Below are 16,303 nucleotides of genomic sequence, written 5' to 3' on the forward strand. Positions count from 1 at the left end.
GGTACAGAGTTGAGGAACAATGCTCTAAAGGGATCTTTGCTGTTCGCATTTGTATTCTAGGACTGTCAGTTCTGCAGAAGGTTCTGGATACAGCAGCAGAGCGTAACTGGCGGGTGACCTCTGTGAATGTGGAGACAATGACAGAGGCTTCCTTCCTCAAAGTGTTCCAGGACCTTGACAAAGGGAAGCAGGGCCAGATCATCATCGACTGTGAGCTGGAAAGGCTTACCTCCATCCTGAAAAAGGTAATTTGCTCTTGACATTCTAATTTCAGCCATTTTAATTGCAAGCTGTAAAATGCTCCAAATGGAATTTTGGATTCCAAATTTTATGTCAGATTTAAGCATATTCTGTTCTTTAAACATGCCAAGGCAAACAGCTAATACTTTTAATCTTTTAATCTGTAAATAACCATGCCATTATGAAAATATACTGGTAAACACAGTCAGGCCCAGATGACTCAACTTAAAATGCAATTCAGAATTCGAGTACTGAGACGATGCCTGTGGCAACCCATATCAGCTGGAGTGGCCTTGTGCAACAGGCCCCAAGATGGCAAATTTTTTCTCTCACAGAACTCAGAGCAGATAAATTACCCTGGCTTGACATTTGGTGTTGTGAGCAGCGCCATTGTGACGCATCACTTTCTCTGTTACCTTTTCCCACTGCCTGGAGAAGAAATAAGCATTCTGCAACTGTAATTAATGAGATCATGTCTTTTCTGTTTTTCTTCTTTTCTTTCTTGATTTTCCTGTATAATATGGTTTAAACGGAAGACCCTAGATTGGTCATGTTGTGTTATTGATTGCATGGTGCCCACAGTTAAGGTTGTTGCATCAATTTACGGTACTTTGCACAGCTTGTCTAGAAAAAAATTCTATCTGAAAGCAATCATCCATCACAATTGTGTCCAACGGTCAAGCTGTAAAACAACATTGAAATAATTTCCCCCACATTGATACACATATTTTATTACCACCTGTGATCAGACCTTTTAAATGAGGAAAAACTCTGCATGTTTCAATTACTCTCTTGTTATGTGAGATGTTACATGGACATGTTTAGTTAAGGAAAACTGCCTCAGAAAGGTTATTTTTAAACCCTGAGACCCCCGCGGGACTGCTGTGTGCATGTTTCCATTTTCCATTTCCCTTGATTTGGAACTAGTAGCACCTAATAGACAAGCACAAAAAAAATAATTATAATCTAGAGCTAATCGTTTTCCTAAAAATTTATGTCCACATATGTGGACAGTGAGACTACGTTGTGAAATTTAAATAACACTAAGCTATAGAAAGTCAGATTTTTTTATTTCATCAAATAGTTTATTATGTTCTCTGTCTGTCACTCACTCGACGATGAGTTGACACTAGGGGTCGCTCCTGCGGAGCCCAGACATCTCTGATCTTGAGAAAAGGCCAATGAGAATTGGCGTGTGGAATTTGCATGCCACTCCCCCGGACATACGGTATAAAAGGAGTGACACTGCACATCCACATCAGATTTCTTCTTAGGAGCCGAGAGAGCAGTCACAGAGCTGAATTCCTCTGCCGTCTCATTCAGCTCTCCAAACTGTTGGTTCTCCCCCTCACACACTACGTTGTGCTTAGCACACACCCCTGGGCGCTTCAGCAGCAGAAAAAGAGCTCACGGAGTGAATAACTTTGTTTATATATATTTATATTCCCATATACATACATGTATATATGGGGGTGATATGGGGACCTCAGTGGTAGCCTCTTCACCGGGTATAACCCCACTGACCTCCCACTCCCCGTCACGCTCGTATGCTCCAACCGAGCACTGGAGCGGGATTGTCGGTTCGCTTCACGACGGACCCGCGATCTCGTTCGGAGCAATTCTGACGATGGCGGCATCGGAGAGCGGGTTCGACATGTCTGACGCTGAGGACTCGGCTAACACTAGGGCTGGACTCCCACCCTTGAGTGCGGTGGCTCAGTCCCAGGCTGACGCGGAGCTGACAGCCATGCTTGCCCGGGCAGCCACGAGTGTCGAGCTGGAATGGAATCCTCCGCCTCCCCCCGAACCCTCGCGGCTCGACGATTGGAGCTCACGAGCCCGTGGCAGGCACATTTTACTGCCCGCACGCGATCTGTGAGCTCCTCCATTCTTACTACACTCGACGGTGGGGCGGCAAGGGGCTAAGCGGCGATTCCCCAGGTGGACCAAGCGGTCGCGGTGCACTTATGCCCGCAAAACACCTCCACCTGGCGGAACCGCCCGAGGCTCCCATCCAGGGCCTGTAGGCTGACATTGTCTCTGACGGCTAAAGTCTGCAGCGCCACTCGGCATGCCGCCTCTGCCTTGCATGCCATGGCACTCCTGCAGGTGCACCAAGCCAAGGCACTTAGAGAACTACACAAGGGTAGTCCTGACACAGGTCTAATGTAGGAGCTTCGCTCGGCAACCGTCTTCGCCCTCCGGGTGTATCGCATGTGCATAGCGCCTTTCCCCTCCCTTGAGGTGAAGACGTGCGCTCTTTCCCCAGTTGCGTTCGCAGGAAGTGTGAACCCTGGATGTTCTTCCTCCCTAGCCTAGCGGCCATCGAGTCTTTGGAGAGGCTCACTGCCACCCCGGTACGGGCGTCACTAGGCCCCCATACTGAGGTAAGTGCTCCACATGTGCTGGTTGTCCCCTTGGGCAACCCTGTGTGATGTATATCCTGCAAAGTGGTTTCCCTACCGGTAAACCGTGTCTTCCTTGGACAGAGGGCCTCCTGCCCCTGGTCGCCGTGTTTGTAGTAACTCCTCCCCCCTTGGGTAGGATCTTACATGACGCCGCTCCACACGATGTGCTTCCGCTCCTAACCGGTAAGACCGTGTGTGTATTCCACCTAAACCCCCCACCCCACCCCCCTCCCCTCCCCCCCAGGCCACAACACTGAACTAACCAGCTGAAAGCATGTCACTCCTTTTATACCCGTATGTCCGGGGAGTGGCATGCAAATTCCACACATCAATTCTCATTGGCCTTTTCTCAAGATCAGAGATGTCTGGGCTCTGCAGGAGCGACCCCTCACTGACACAACGTCACAAGACATTTCCAGGAGTGTTGGTTCTTCATGTTTTTTAGACATTGCAGCGGATTTTCTGTAAAGATGAATAAATATTTCTGATTATAAGTAATGGCAATAACCATCAAATCACTGCCAATCATGTTAACATAATATGTAGCATTATAAAATATTTAATATATGTACTGATTACCACTGTCTGCCAAACATGTTGAGTTGTCCAAACATCATCTGCAGACTGAAACTGAAATGTTGTTTGGATTTTAGGATTGAATGCACTTAGCTGCATAGAAAGCTATAAGATGCTTCCTTGCTCCATATTTAGTAAGTTATTTAACCTTCAGTGTGCTGTCTGGCTTCACTGGTCTCAGAATAGTTTGAAATGCAACTCAATCCTAACTCAATATAAAGCCTCTGAAAGCAACACTTTTCATCTTTTGGATGAAACACATTTATTCTCAATGTAAAAAAAAACCATTTAGTTAATATATAGGAATGCATTAACTGATGTTACTGAATAGAATTGTATTGCACAGAGATGAAAAAAAAATTAACATAACATATATTTTAAAATTAATCTAAATGACACAAAGATGTGTTAGAGTTGAAAGTTGTACAAAATAACAAAAAAAAAATGTCTCCTTTTGAAAATCGATGGCATGCTGTTGTTTCATGTGACTCTGTGCAACAGACGTTAACCCTTTGACAGTCTAGAGTCTTGTGAACAGTCTTCAGATGGTTTTTATTCATTTAAATGATGCGTCGCATATAGCAAAGCCAAAATGCAATGTCCACGCATGTGGTGCAAGTTCGCACATGATTAAGACCCGATGACATCCAATTCTCTTTACATTTAAATATTTCCCATTGAAACCGGAAGATTTGAAAAGACAGAGTTTGCAAGCGATTGTTCTTTTTTATAAATAGACAATAGTTATAGTTAAATAGCCTTTAGTTATTTCACACCTTACTATGATTTACCTGCCTATATCTGCTAAAAATACATTTATTTTGTCAACATTTTACCCATTTACATTGTCATTTAGCAGACACATTTATCCAAAGCGACTTACAAATGAGGAACATACAGTAGCAAGCAATATGTCATACAAAAGTCAACAATATCTGCAGTATCACATTGCCAAGTTCTCAAAGTAGCTGGAGTAGTATAAAGCAAACATATAAGAAAGTGACCAATCCACACTAAATGCACTTAAATACTTATATATATATATATATATATATATATATATATATATATATGCAATATCACACGAGCAGAAGTGCGATATGGCCCTACATCAGCACTGCTGTGATTCGGCTGCAGGCCGAGTGCTGTAGGTAATTACAGCAGTGCTGATGTAGGGCCATATAGCACGATTGTGAATGTGATATTGCTTATATACAACAGTTTAATGAACAAGTACATTTAAAAAAATTAGGAAAAACTGAGTACGGTCATAGAAACTAATTTTTGCATGGAACTACTTTATTACGCGACCGATCAGAATCTGCCGTTGCTGGTTCAAAACAAATGATGGTCAAAGCCTCCATTAGTAATTCAAAAAGTTCACCTCAGAAATAGTATCACGACTTGTGCTGTTTCTAACAAGTCATTGGATAAACAAGGACAGACAGATGGATGTGTGTGTTTGTCTGTGTGTGTGTGTGTGTGAGTGAGAGAGAGAGAGAGAGAGAGAGAGAGAGAGAGAGAGTGAGAGAGAGAGATGGAGTGTGTGCGATCACCTGTTGCCACACCCAATCAGAGATGCTTATAGCTTTCTGAAAGACAGTTTTCTCAGTGTAATATAGACATTCGAGCAGGGTATTCCTCTGATCTAGGGTCGAGTGCAAATGTCATTCACTATAGAAACTGCGATGTCCTCTGCCATTTTAAACAGTATGTATCCAATGTGGAAACTCACAATGCGCTGTTCTATGTAAACAATGACTAACGGATTCAATTTACATCAACTGGCTCATATTACACACAAAAATTATCTTTTGCCACCACCTGCTGGCTAAAATATGTAATTAAAAAAATAAAGACAGTAACTCCTAACATATATGCACTACACTTACACTTTAGTTTAGAGCACGAACACAAGTAGAGTGATACAAACAGTGAAGCGTCTGAGTGCTGATGCTGTCACATCATCAGTGCTCATGGAACGTCTCTCGTCCAATCAGATTCGATGACTGGAACTATCTGTTGGTTCTTTAATGTTGAGATGGTTTCAGATTGTGTGGAGCTGGAAGCTCATTCCACAACATCAGAACAGAGAAAGTGAATGATCGTGAAAAAGACTTTGTGCCACTATGCAAGGGAACCACCAGGTATCACTCATTAAATTAATACAAATTTATAAAAAAGGAACACTTAACATTATCATACAAATAATAATAATAACAACGATAGGATAAATTAAATTACCAAATTTATACACACTGCCAAATGAACATGAACATGAGATCCCTATCCTGGAAACACAGTTACATCCCATTTATTCTAATCATTGTTTCGTTTTGCTCATATAGTGTTATGTTAATATGAAGCCAACAGTAATGCAGGTGATCTCGCTTTTTAAAAACCAAAAATGAATCCCTCCAAACATTTGATTATATTACTCAATCAGGAGGGATAGTCTTAATCCTCTCAAAGTGTATATTCATGGGATTCCAAACCCTGTAAAAGCTTTGGGTTGTTCCTTTCATTAAGTATTTAATTTTCTCTAATTTCGAATGTGATATTAGATCACATATCCACACTGAAGCCTTAGGCGGTTTTGATGACTTCCACTCCACAGTATTCTTCTTCTTGCTTGCAGAGAGGCAAATTAAATAACACTTTTCCTATTACTTGTCAATGATAGTCCAGTCTCTGGGACAAAAACAAAAGGCTATTTCAATACTAGGTTTTAAATCTAAATTGATAGCATAATTTAGTGTTTTAAATATGAATACTCAGTAATCTCTCTACTTTTGACTGGACCAGAACATGTGAACAAAGCCAGCCTTATCACACTTACATCAGTCACACACATCATCTACATTAGGGTAAATTTGGAAAGTCTGGATTTTGTATAGTAGGAGCGGTAGGAGCCGCCGAGCCGTTTCAAGTCGTGGCCGCTGAGCCAGCGCCCCACATCATGGTCGACGAGAAAACGGCCACACCTGCCACAGCCAATGACCCAACACCTATGCCTGCCATGGCCAATTAGTGAACGCTGTAGCGTATGAATGGGAATAATTAACTCATCGATTTCGGAATAAAAAGAACCCACTGTTAAAACTCCTCTAACCACTGGAATGGCGCCAGCTAGTCTGGGAAGTATAACGCGCTATTGACAAACCCCCTTTTCCATGTGACTCAAATCTACACTCCAAACCCGTGCTGTACCATGTGAGCCAGGCACGTGAAAAAGTTGACAAAAAGTTGTGTCTTTCATGTTAAACCCAGAAATGTTTATTTTTAAGGAAATACGTTTAATCCCTGTACTTGTGTAGATCTGATGTGATATCAAACTAGTAGGACTGTTTAGTTGTGTAGTAAAACTCTGAGGCCTTATATTTAATAGCCTAAGAGTGTATATCCACTTTTAAGTGTACCGAATACACGTTTCTTGGTATCAAATTAAACCTTACGATTTGTCCTAGCTGAATATAAATATAAGATCACCTTAGAATTGCACTCTGCTATGTTTTTACCATCTTTTGAGTGAGTCAAACCAAAGTCCTGACCCCGAGTCATAAATTCTTCAAATGAGCCTTGACGGGACAAAGGAATTATCTCGCGTCCAAAATAAAGGAGACTTTTACGACCTCCAAAGGAATGTTCAGAGAGTGCTGACTCTCACTTAATTCTTACTGAGGAGAAATGAACCCCTTTTAATCCTATATATTCTATATATATATCCATGTGATAAATGTATTGACATGTATCTAATGTTCCATCTCATGATTTTCCTTGATGTTGTTTGGTTTATGTTTCCTTGCAAACTCTAATGGGTTAATGTTTCAGACTTTGCATACTATGGTTAACCGAAATCATATGTGTGGCACATTTGGTCTCTATAACTTGGTATTTTGAAGATCAAATTGACTGTGTACATGATATGTCGATAACAACAACATATTAGTATTAGAAGAATATTTCCTAGTTTCTTCATCGGCTACCACCCCTTCAGGGTGCACACGCAATGAGCACCCTTAGAAGAAAGAGCAATAAACCAAATTCCCGCCTGGAACTTCCACCCTTCTTATTGGTCGAGCCAATGAGAGGTGGGACACGTTTTCTAAGGTTATAAATTGCATCCACACCGGCCCTTCGCTCTCTTCAACGCTCTTACTTCAACTCTCTTTTGCTGCCCCCACTTCCGCTCTTACGTCTTCCCCTTGGACTTCTTCTGGATCTCTTCAAGCCATCTTACATTTCTGCCTTCTTCCCCCGATCTTCTGCAACTCTCCAGAACACTCGTCAACTATTCAACAGCTACTCTTAAGACGCCTCGATCTTTCCGCGAACAATCCACGTTCTGGAAACACCGACAGGAAAGCCCATCTCAAGGACGCCACGGAGACGCGACATCCACGCAGCCTTGCTCAGCCACACATAGGTCCATTGTGCAAGTATTATTCCATTGAAATTCAAATGCATCACAGTGTGTAATTTCCTCGCTGGCTCCAAAGGGTTAATTGTTGAAATAAGTTTGCCATACCTCTAATAATTCTTTACTTTCCCTTACTGTGTTTGTTTTGTGTATTTTATGTTTATTCTATGTTAGATGTTTGTGTTGTCAAGTGTAGTGGTATATCCTAGTGTCTTGTATTAAAATCAATTATACGCTTGATTTACTGTGTTTGTTGGTCATAAAACAAAGCCTCTTTAATGTGCGATCTAAAGCTACGAGCTGATATTATCAAAGTAAGTTAACGTGCTTTGATGAGTAGGCTTATAACTAAGAATAAACCTTCAAGAGAATTGATCAGGAGTATTTAGCAAAGCAGTTCGCTGGACGAACTGACTGATTGCGGAAGCCTACGGGTCAATTCCATTAAGGTGTTATTAAAATTAATATAGCCTGTCTGCGTATAATGTTTGTTCCTAATTAATTATAATTCGTTGTGTTTAATTATCTATATATATTTGAAGCAGACTCTTGGACTATATAAGGCCTTTTTGGGGCGTTTTTGTATGTATTGTTATCTGGTTCAAACCGTATGATTAATCATTGATTACGATCATTTAAAATTAATTGTACATTCCCCAAACCTGACCTGGATACTCTACAACGCCCACGCCAGCCAAGGCCAGCAAGTCAATGCCCACACCTGCTACAGCCCATGAGTCAATGCCCACACCTGCCATGGCCAACGAGTCAACACCCATGCCTGCCACGGCCAACGAGCTGGAAGCTTCATCCGTCCCAGTGCCAGCATTGTCAATCTCGTCCGTCCCAGAGCCAGCGTTGCCAGCCTCGTCCGTCCCAGAGCCTGCGCTACCAACTTCGGACTCCTAGAGGAGGAGGAAGAGAAAGACTTTTGTTTCCAAGTCTCTGCCCATGTTCACAAACACAGAGGTCTTTTCCCAGTCATCCAGGACTCTTAGTTTCGAGCCTACCACGGTTCTGCCTTCCATGACTTTGCCCCACATCTTGGCTGCCACGCCAGAGTCAGCTCCAGGCCATGTCACCGCCATGTCATAGTCAGCTCCAGGCCATGTCACTGCCATGTCATAGTCAGCTCCAGGCCATGTCACCGCCATGTCATAGTCAGCTCCAGGCCATGTCACCGCCATGTCATAGTCAGCTCCAGGCCATGTCACCGCCATGTCATAGTCAGCTCCAGGCCATGTCACCGCCATGTCATAGTCAGCTCCAGGCCATGTCACCGCCATGTCATAGTCAGCTCCAGGCCGCCTGTTCCATGCCATGTCACCGCCACTCCAGAGTCTGCTCCATGCCATGTCATGTCACGCCTGAGTCTGCTCCATGCCATGTCACCGCCACGCCTGAGTCTGCTCCATGCCATGTCACCGCCACGCCTGAGTCTGCTCCATGCCATGTCACCGCCACGCCTGAGTCTGCTCCATGCCATGTCACCGCCACGCCTGAGCCTTCTCCATGCCATGTCACAGCCATGCCTGAGTCTGCTGCATGCCATGTCATGCCTCAGCCTGCTCCATGCCATGTCATAGCCACGCCTCAGCCTGCTCTTGCCATGCTCTTTTATGCTCCATGCCATGCCACAACCATGCCTCAGCACGCTCCATGCACATGTCACAGCCACGTACAGCTTTCTTTTATGTCATGTCACAGCAATGCTTCAGCCTGCTCTATATGCCATGTCACAGCCATGCCTCAGCGTGCTCCATGTCACAACCACACCTCAGCCTGTTCCATGCCATGTCACAGCCATGCCTCAGCCTGCTCCATGCCATGTCACAGCCATGCCTCAGCCTGCTTCATGCCATGTCACAGCCGAACCTCAGCCTGTTCCATGCCATGTCACAGCCGAACCTCAGTCTGCTCCATGCCATGTCACAGCCAATCCCCAGACTGCTCTATGCCATGTCAAAGCCAAGCCCCAGACTGCTCCATGCTATGTCATTGGCCTGCCTCTGCTCCTCAGTTCAGGCCTGCCTCTGCTCCATGGTCCAGGCCCACCTCTGCTCCACCAGGGACCTCCATCCCTACAGCTCCGCCTTGGTCCTCAGCCCCATCGGTTCCACCACTCGAGCCTCTCAGTGCTCCAGTATCCATTGGCTTTGCCCTGTTCCCATGCTCCATGCCCTGTCTCATAAATCAAGAAGTAACGGAGCATGTCTGATATTATGATTGTAGAATATTGGGTCTTCTCCACTGCAGGGAGTAGTTTCTTATCAATAAAAAATTATGACATGACAAAAAACAAGAAAAATCTTTCTTTTGTGGGAATGAAAATCTCAGCAGGTCAAGGCAGCAAACTTGCATCATAAAAGTAGAGAGAGCTTGGGACATTTTGTACTAAGTGTTGAAGTTTTTGGGTTTGAACAATCTAAGACTGGGTTAACGACAAAATGTATGTAAGTCCCCACCAAATATTAGACGGTACGAATTCAGGTTGAGAAGTGAAATAATTTTGTGTATGAAGTTGGCGTCCTCCCAGTTAGGTGCATAGACACATACTAAGGCAACCCAGGGTTTCCTAAGGCTTGTATGATCAGCTACTTGTAAGTGTGTTTCCTGCAGGAACACAATATCAGTATTCAGTCTTTTCAGATGAGCAAGAACACAAGCTCTTTTATTTGGTCCATTCATGCCTTTATCATTCCAGCTAGTGAAATGAATTTTGGACCTTCCTTCGTTCCTATATGCATCACTCATTGATTAATCAATACTGTCTTCTAGAATCTGTTATAACACTTTGTACAAGTCGTTGCATGTGCATAGTGGTAAGTGATAAAGAGTAGGACCACATTTTGGGTAAATAATAATAATAATAGAGAAAATAAACACACACTGACAGATACTTTCCCAATGTTCCCACATAATCAGAACATATACTATATTTGTCCTGAGAACTGAGACAAATTGCAGGCCCCCATTAACATACCCCCAGTTGCCCCTTTACTGACTTAATGCCATTTCTACCTCCGGGGGGTTCATCGACTCCGAAAGATGCTATCAGTGCACCTCAAAGTAGCTGTACATAAAATTATCTTTGCACAACAAAGTCTTATTGTATGTCATTAAGTCATCAGTGTTTAAAGGTTTGAGGCAGTTAAACGTGTTTATTGCCAAAAAAAAAATAAAAAATAAAATAAAGATATTTGAAAAGTATCCATATCTTCAAATCTGCCAACTTAAGAAAAGTGCAGCATCCTCCATTTAGTGACCATCTTAAGCATTGAAACGTTGGTCATAGAATTTCTTCACCTCCTCTGGTGTATTAAATATGAAAGATTCTTTGTAGATTACTCTCAAGTGAGCTGCGTAAAGCAGCTGAAATTGTATGCCCTTCTGGTAAAATGACTGTTTAATGCCATTGTATGAAGCACATTTCCTTGACAGGGCAGCGCTGAGATCTGGATAAATTCTGACTGTACTTCCCTTGTATTTCATCTCATGGCGTCTTGCCCATCGTAACACTCGCTCCTTGTATTGAAATCGGTGGAAACACTCCACAAAGGTGCTGTTATGGCCATATGGTGAGCCCTCTCGAATGTTGCCGGCTTGTTTAAAACATCTGGGCCCGTCATCTCTAGCAGGATTTCATCTTGCCCACTTTCGCTACCCTCTGGGACATTCAAATCCTCAACGTGATCCAGAATAGTCGTGTTCTGCTTTTGTAGCTTTTGATTGTGTTTTCGGCCTCTACCAATTTTTCAGAATTGTCCCCGACCTGGGATTCCATTACAGCCAAACAGCTTTGCGTTCACCAAGCTTTGCAATGGACCGATAGACTCCTGAATCAGAGCAGAAATATAATCTCTGATATTGATTTGTTGTTTAGTTGGTTCAGAAACCAGTTGGTCCATTGAGACGGTTTCCAGGCCCTCGGTCACAGCCTGTTTGTCAGTGTTAGGAGTTGCAGCCATGGCTGCTAGTAATGCTAGTGGTGGACCTCGTTGTCGGAGGAGCTGAAGCGTGGGCTTGTTTCTGCTTAGAGTTGCTCATAATATAACCAGTGATATTCTAGATGAATATATCTATTGTAATTGACTTTAAGTGCCGCATAAAAAGTTTCATTTTAAAGGGTTCAGTCAGGAGCCCCTCTTCCTGATGCCTCACTCTTTCATGGCTATACCAGAAGTCCATGACTTACTTTCTTCAGCAGAACACAATAAAGATTTTTAGAAAAATAATGTAAATTATTTTGCTGCAATTATGCATGTCTGCATTGATCACTTTTTCATTGTAATATTTTTTCTTCAATAAAAAAAAGAAAGAAAATAAAAAATGAATGTTTGTAAGGGCAAAGCAGAGCCGGTCTTGCTGATGGAGGGATCTAACAATCTGAGGTTATTTTTTTAAATAATTAATTAAATAGTATTAAAATAATAAAGTTTTGTAAACTCCTAAACTTATCAATAAGTTTTCCTTCAATTATATACTAATGTATATTATTGATGAAGAATACTTTCCACTCGAAAATGTAAAGTTTTACCAGGCATTCAAGCATTGTATAGGTAGTTTTCCATTAATTTGATGTCTAATTAACCAACATAATTAATTATTATTTTAGCTGAAGCAAGTTTTACGATGAACAATAATTAAGGGACGAAGTTAGCCGAAATAAACCATGATAAGGTGATCAGGGCCCCAATGCAAAGCTGTCTTTTATCATCACACTGAATGAGGTTTATTTTAAGATAATGACTGGCTGACTGTATTTTCCCTTAAATATTGATCATCATCAATGAACTTGCTTCAGCTAAAAGAATAGTGAATTATGTTGGTTATTGTGAACATTGTGATCAGCTGAATGCCTCTTTGGTGAATAAAAGTACCAATTTCTTTCCATAAGTGCAAAATCGTCTCTGGTTACATGTGTAACCCTTGTTCCCTGATAAAAGCAGAACGAGATGCTACGCTTTTGCTAAGCGATTTTTGGAACAATCCTGCATTGAGACCAGCTGTGAATATGTGTGTAACATGTCAATGAACATTGACCGGAATTTATAGCCTCAGCTGGTGATGATCATTAGATGCACCTGTGGCCAGGCTATAAAATAGAGGTGTCACCAGCGTGTCGTCAGATATCTTTTTCTGAAGAGCAGTCCTGGGACATCCCAGTGCGGCAAAGAAGTGCAGCATCTCGTTCTGCTTTTTTCAGGGAACAAGGGTTACACATGTAACCCGAGACATTCCATTTACAAAAAGCTTCACTATGATGCTGCGCTTTTGCTAAGCACTTTTGGGAACGCAATACCCACGCCGCCGCACTGGGGCTGTCCGGACCCCTACGGTTGTGAAGTGTGCTCACAAAAACGCGAGAGGTCTCAGACATTAGCTTGAGATGTCGAATCAAGGACGTAAGAGCCCGGAGTAGCATAAACATCTAAACCATAACATTTTACGAATGTGTGCGGAGAGGACCAGCCTGCCGCATCACAAACTTGTTCAGACATGAGCTTGAGATGTCGACTCAAGGACGTAAGAGTCCGGAGTAGCAGAAACATCTAACTCATAAAGTTCAATGAACGCGTGCGGAGAAGACCAGCCTGCCGCATCATGAACTCGTTCAGGCATGAGCCTGCCATAAAAACTGATGAATGTACACGGAGAGGACCAGCCTGCCGTGTCACAAACTTGTTCAGGCATAAGCTTGAGATGTCGACTCAAGGACATAAGAGCCTGGAGTAGCATGAACATCCAAACTATAAAATCTGATGAATGTGTGCGGAGAGGACCAGCCTGCCGCATCACAAACCTGCTGCAGAGGGACCCCTCTAGCCAAGGCTTTAGAGGAGGCGACCCCTCTGGTGGAGTGAGCCCTGACACCTACTGGTGAAGCTTGACTGCACGCCTCATAGGCCAGGGCAATAGCATTCCTCACCCTGTGTGACATAGTCTGCTTGGTAGTGGCCGCCCCACTGTTGCGGCCCCCATAGCAGACAACTAATTGCCCTGACTTACGCCACTGGCTAGTGCGGTGGACATAAGTCTGAAGGGCACGGACTGGGCAGAGTCCGTGAATTCTTTCCTGCTCCGGCGTTAAAAACGACAGGGAGCAGAAGGCTTCCAGAGTGACAGGACGTAGTGTCGAAAAGGGCACCTTAGGAAGGTAGTCTGGATGAGGATGCAGAATAGCTTTGGCCATACCTGGGGCAAATTCTAAACAGGCCGGCAAAACAGACAGAGCCTGTAGATCCACGATCCTCTTAAGAGAGGTAATCGCCTTAAGAAAAACCATCTTGAGATTCAGAAGTCTGTCAGACGCTGACTCTAGAGGTTCAAAGGGGGTCTCAACCAGACCCTCCAGGACTATTGCTAAGTCCCATGAGGGAGTTCTGGTCCTAACAGGAGGCCTCAGTCGCCTGGCTCCACGAATGAAGCGAGCGAGTAGAGGACACCAAAGGCACCCCGTCCATCAAGGCGTGGCAAGCCGAAATAGCGGCCGTATAAACCCTGAGAGTAGCAGGGCATATGCCTGCTGACAGTTTTTCCTGCAGAAAGTCCAGAACTGAAACAATTTGGCAGTTAACTGGATCTGCACCATGTAAACTGCACCACTTTTCGAAGACACCCCATTTATTGGTGTAGATTCTTCTGGTGGAGGGAGCCCTATCACTAAGAATGATCTCAATAACCTCAGGCGACAGCCCTGTGTCCCTCAGTTGGTACCCTTCAGATGCCAAACATGAAGTTTCCAAAATTCCAAAAAAGGGGGGCTGGGTGACTCAGAGAGAAGTAGAGGGGACATTGCGCAGTCTCTTGAGAGGCGAAGAGGTCCACTTCTGCTCTGTAACATCTCTCCCAAATTTGTTGTACTACCTCGGGGTGGAGTTTCCACTCGCCCCCTCTGTATGTTTTGTCTGGACAGAAAATCTGCTCCCACATTTAGGCGTCCAGGGATATAAACTGCCCTGAGTGACAGGAGCTTGCCCTGGGCCCAAAGGAGAATCCGACGTGCCAGAAAATTCAGGTGGTGAGAACGTAGACCTCCTTGATGGTTTATGTAGGAGACTGCTGCTGTGTTGTCCACCCGCACAAGGACATGGCAGCCTCTCAGATGTCGGAGGAAGTATTTCAGGGCCAGAAATAGGAGATAACCGTATTCATGGTGTCTCCGAAGAGACCAGAAGGCGAAACCGGGGCATCGAGTAAGACAACTCCGTTTTTATCTCTGATGCCTGAAAGGTTAAGCCATAAATGCCTCTCCATACTGACTAAAGCGGACATAGACTGGCCAATGGCACGGGCTGACGGCTTGTGTAGTTCGACGAAGTTCTGAAAAAGCTTCTTCGTCCAGAGTTTCACCCGCACTCAGATCTTTTAGCAGGTCAGCCTGGTATGCCTGTAACACAGCCATGGTGTGCAGCGCAGCACCAGCCTGACCTGCCGCTTGATAAACCCTCCCCACAAGCATGGAGGTAGATCTGCATGGCTTAGAGGGGAGAGCAGGTTTTTTCAAAGATGATGCCGAACTCGGCGAGAGATAACCCGCAAGTGTGTCTTCGACCGGCAGCATCATTGAATACCCTCGTGCCTCAGTACCCACGATAGTCGAATATAACGACGTCGAGGGCACGTGAATGCACGAGGTATAAGGTTTCCTCCATGAACGAGCAAGCTCATCGTGGAGGTCATCAAAGAAGGGAAGGGACTGATGAGGTGTTCCCTTCCCTTGGCCACCAGACAGAAATCTGTCCTCTAACTTGGAGCGTTTGGGGGTTTCTTGGTCACGTGGCCAGTCTAATTGAAGTCTGGCCACTGCACAAGTAACCACATCGAGTAACCCTTCAGAGGATTTTGAGTCATGATTTGAGTGCTGTGGGTAACTCGAAATCTGCAGATCCAAGAGAATCGAGGTCCCCCTCGTGAACTGAAGAGGTGCCGGAGCGCGCTTCAAGATCATGCGAAGGATCAGCCGGATCTGGGGAAAGAGCGAGCGAGTGAAAGGGACGGACCCGTCTCTCGCTCCTCAGCCAGATCCACGAATGAAGTGTGGGTGCCGGCTCTCGGAAGTAAGCAAGGCGAGCGCGAAGCATTCTGACCGAAAGAAGGTCACAATGCGCGCACCCACCCTGCCCCAACGCGAGAGCAGCGTGCTCTTCCCCCAAACAAAAAAAAACAAAACTCATGCGTGTCCTTGTCAGTCATGTAACGCTGACAAGGAAACGCCGCCAGTGTATGTAAATGTCATTTTACACATTTGTGACTCCTTGTCTGCCATTATAAATTCAGAACACAAGCTTTGAAATATTGTCTGTGAGTGCAGATTGCAACATTCAACTTCAAATTGTTTTCACATCAATGTTTTCAGAAGTGATATTGATAGGTGTGGGTAAGAAATAGATAAACATTTATTAAACATTTTTTTTAAATTCTTCTCTCTGCTCAGTCAATCTCACCTTTAAATTTCACTTTCACATTTTTCTTGTGTTTTGGGTGATTCACATTCTTCATGCATATGCCCCATACTGGTCAGGGAGAAGAATTTCTAGCAAAATTGGAATTAAATATTTATCTGTTTCTCACCCACACCTAACATATCACTTCTGAAGATATACATTTAACCACTCGAGTAGAGGTCGACCGATATGGTTTTTTTCAGGCCGATGCC

At 44.0% G+C, this 16,303-nt stretch overlaps 1 protein-coding gene across 1 annotated transcript in view; it reads left to right on the top strand.

Annotated features, from left to right (window-relative positions):
* Positions 1-16,303, top strand: part of LOC127659765 (glutamate receptor 1-like) — a 142,719-nt gene that overhangs the window by 46,602 nt on the left and 79,814 nt on the right. Inside the window, exon 4 of the mRNA XM_052149719.1 lies at positions 61-245. Coding sequence (XP_052005679.1) covers positions 61-245 — 185 coding nt within the window. The remainder of the gene's footprint in view (positions 1-60; positions 246-16,303) is intronic.

This window comes from Xyrauchen texanus, chromosome 19 (genome assembly GCF_025860055.1).
Source record: "Xyrauchen texanus isolate HMW12.3.18 chromosome 19, RBS_HiC_50CHRs, whole genome shotgun sequence".
Classification (NCBI taxonomy): domain Eukaryota; kingdom Metazoa; phylum Chordata; class Actinopteri; order Cypriniformes; family Catostomidae; genus Xyrauchen; species Xyrauchen texanus.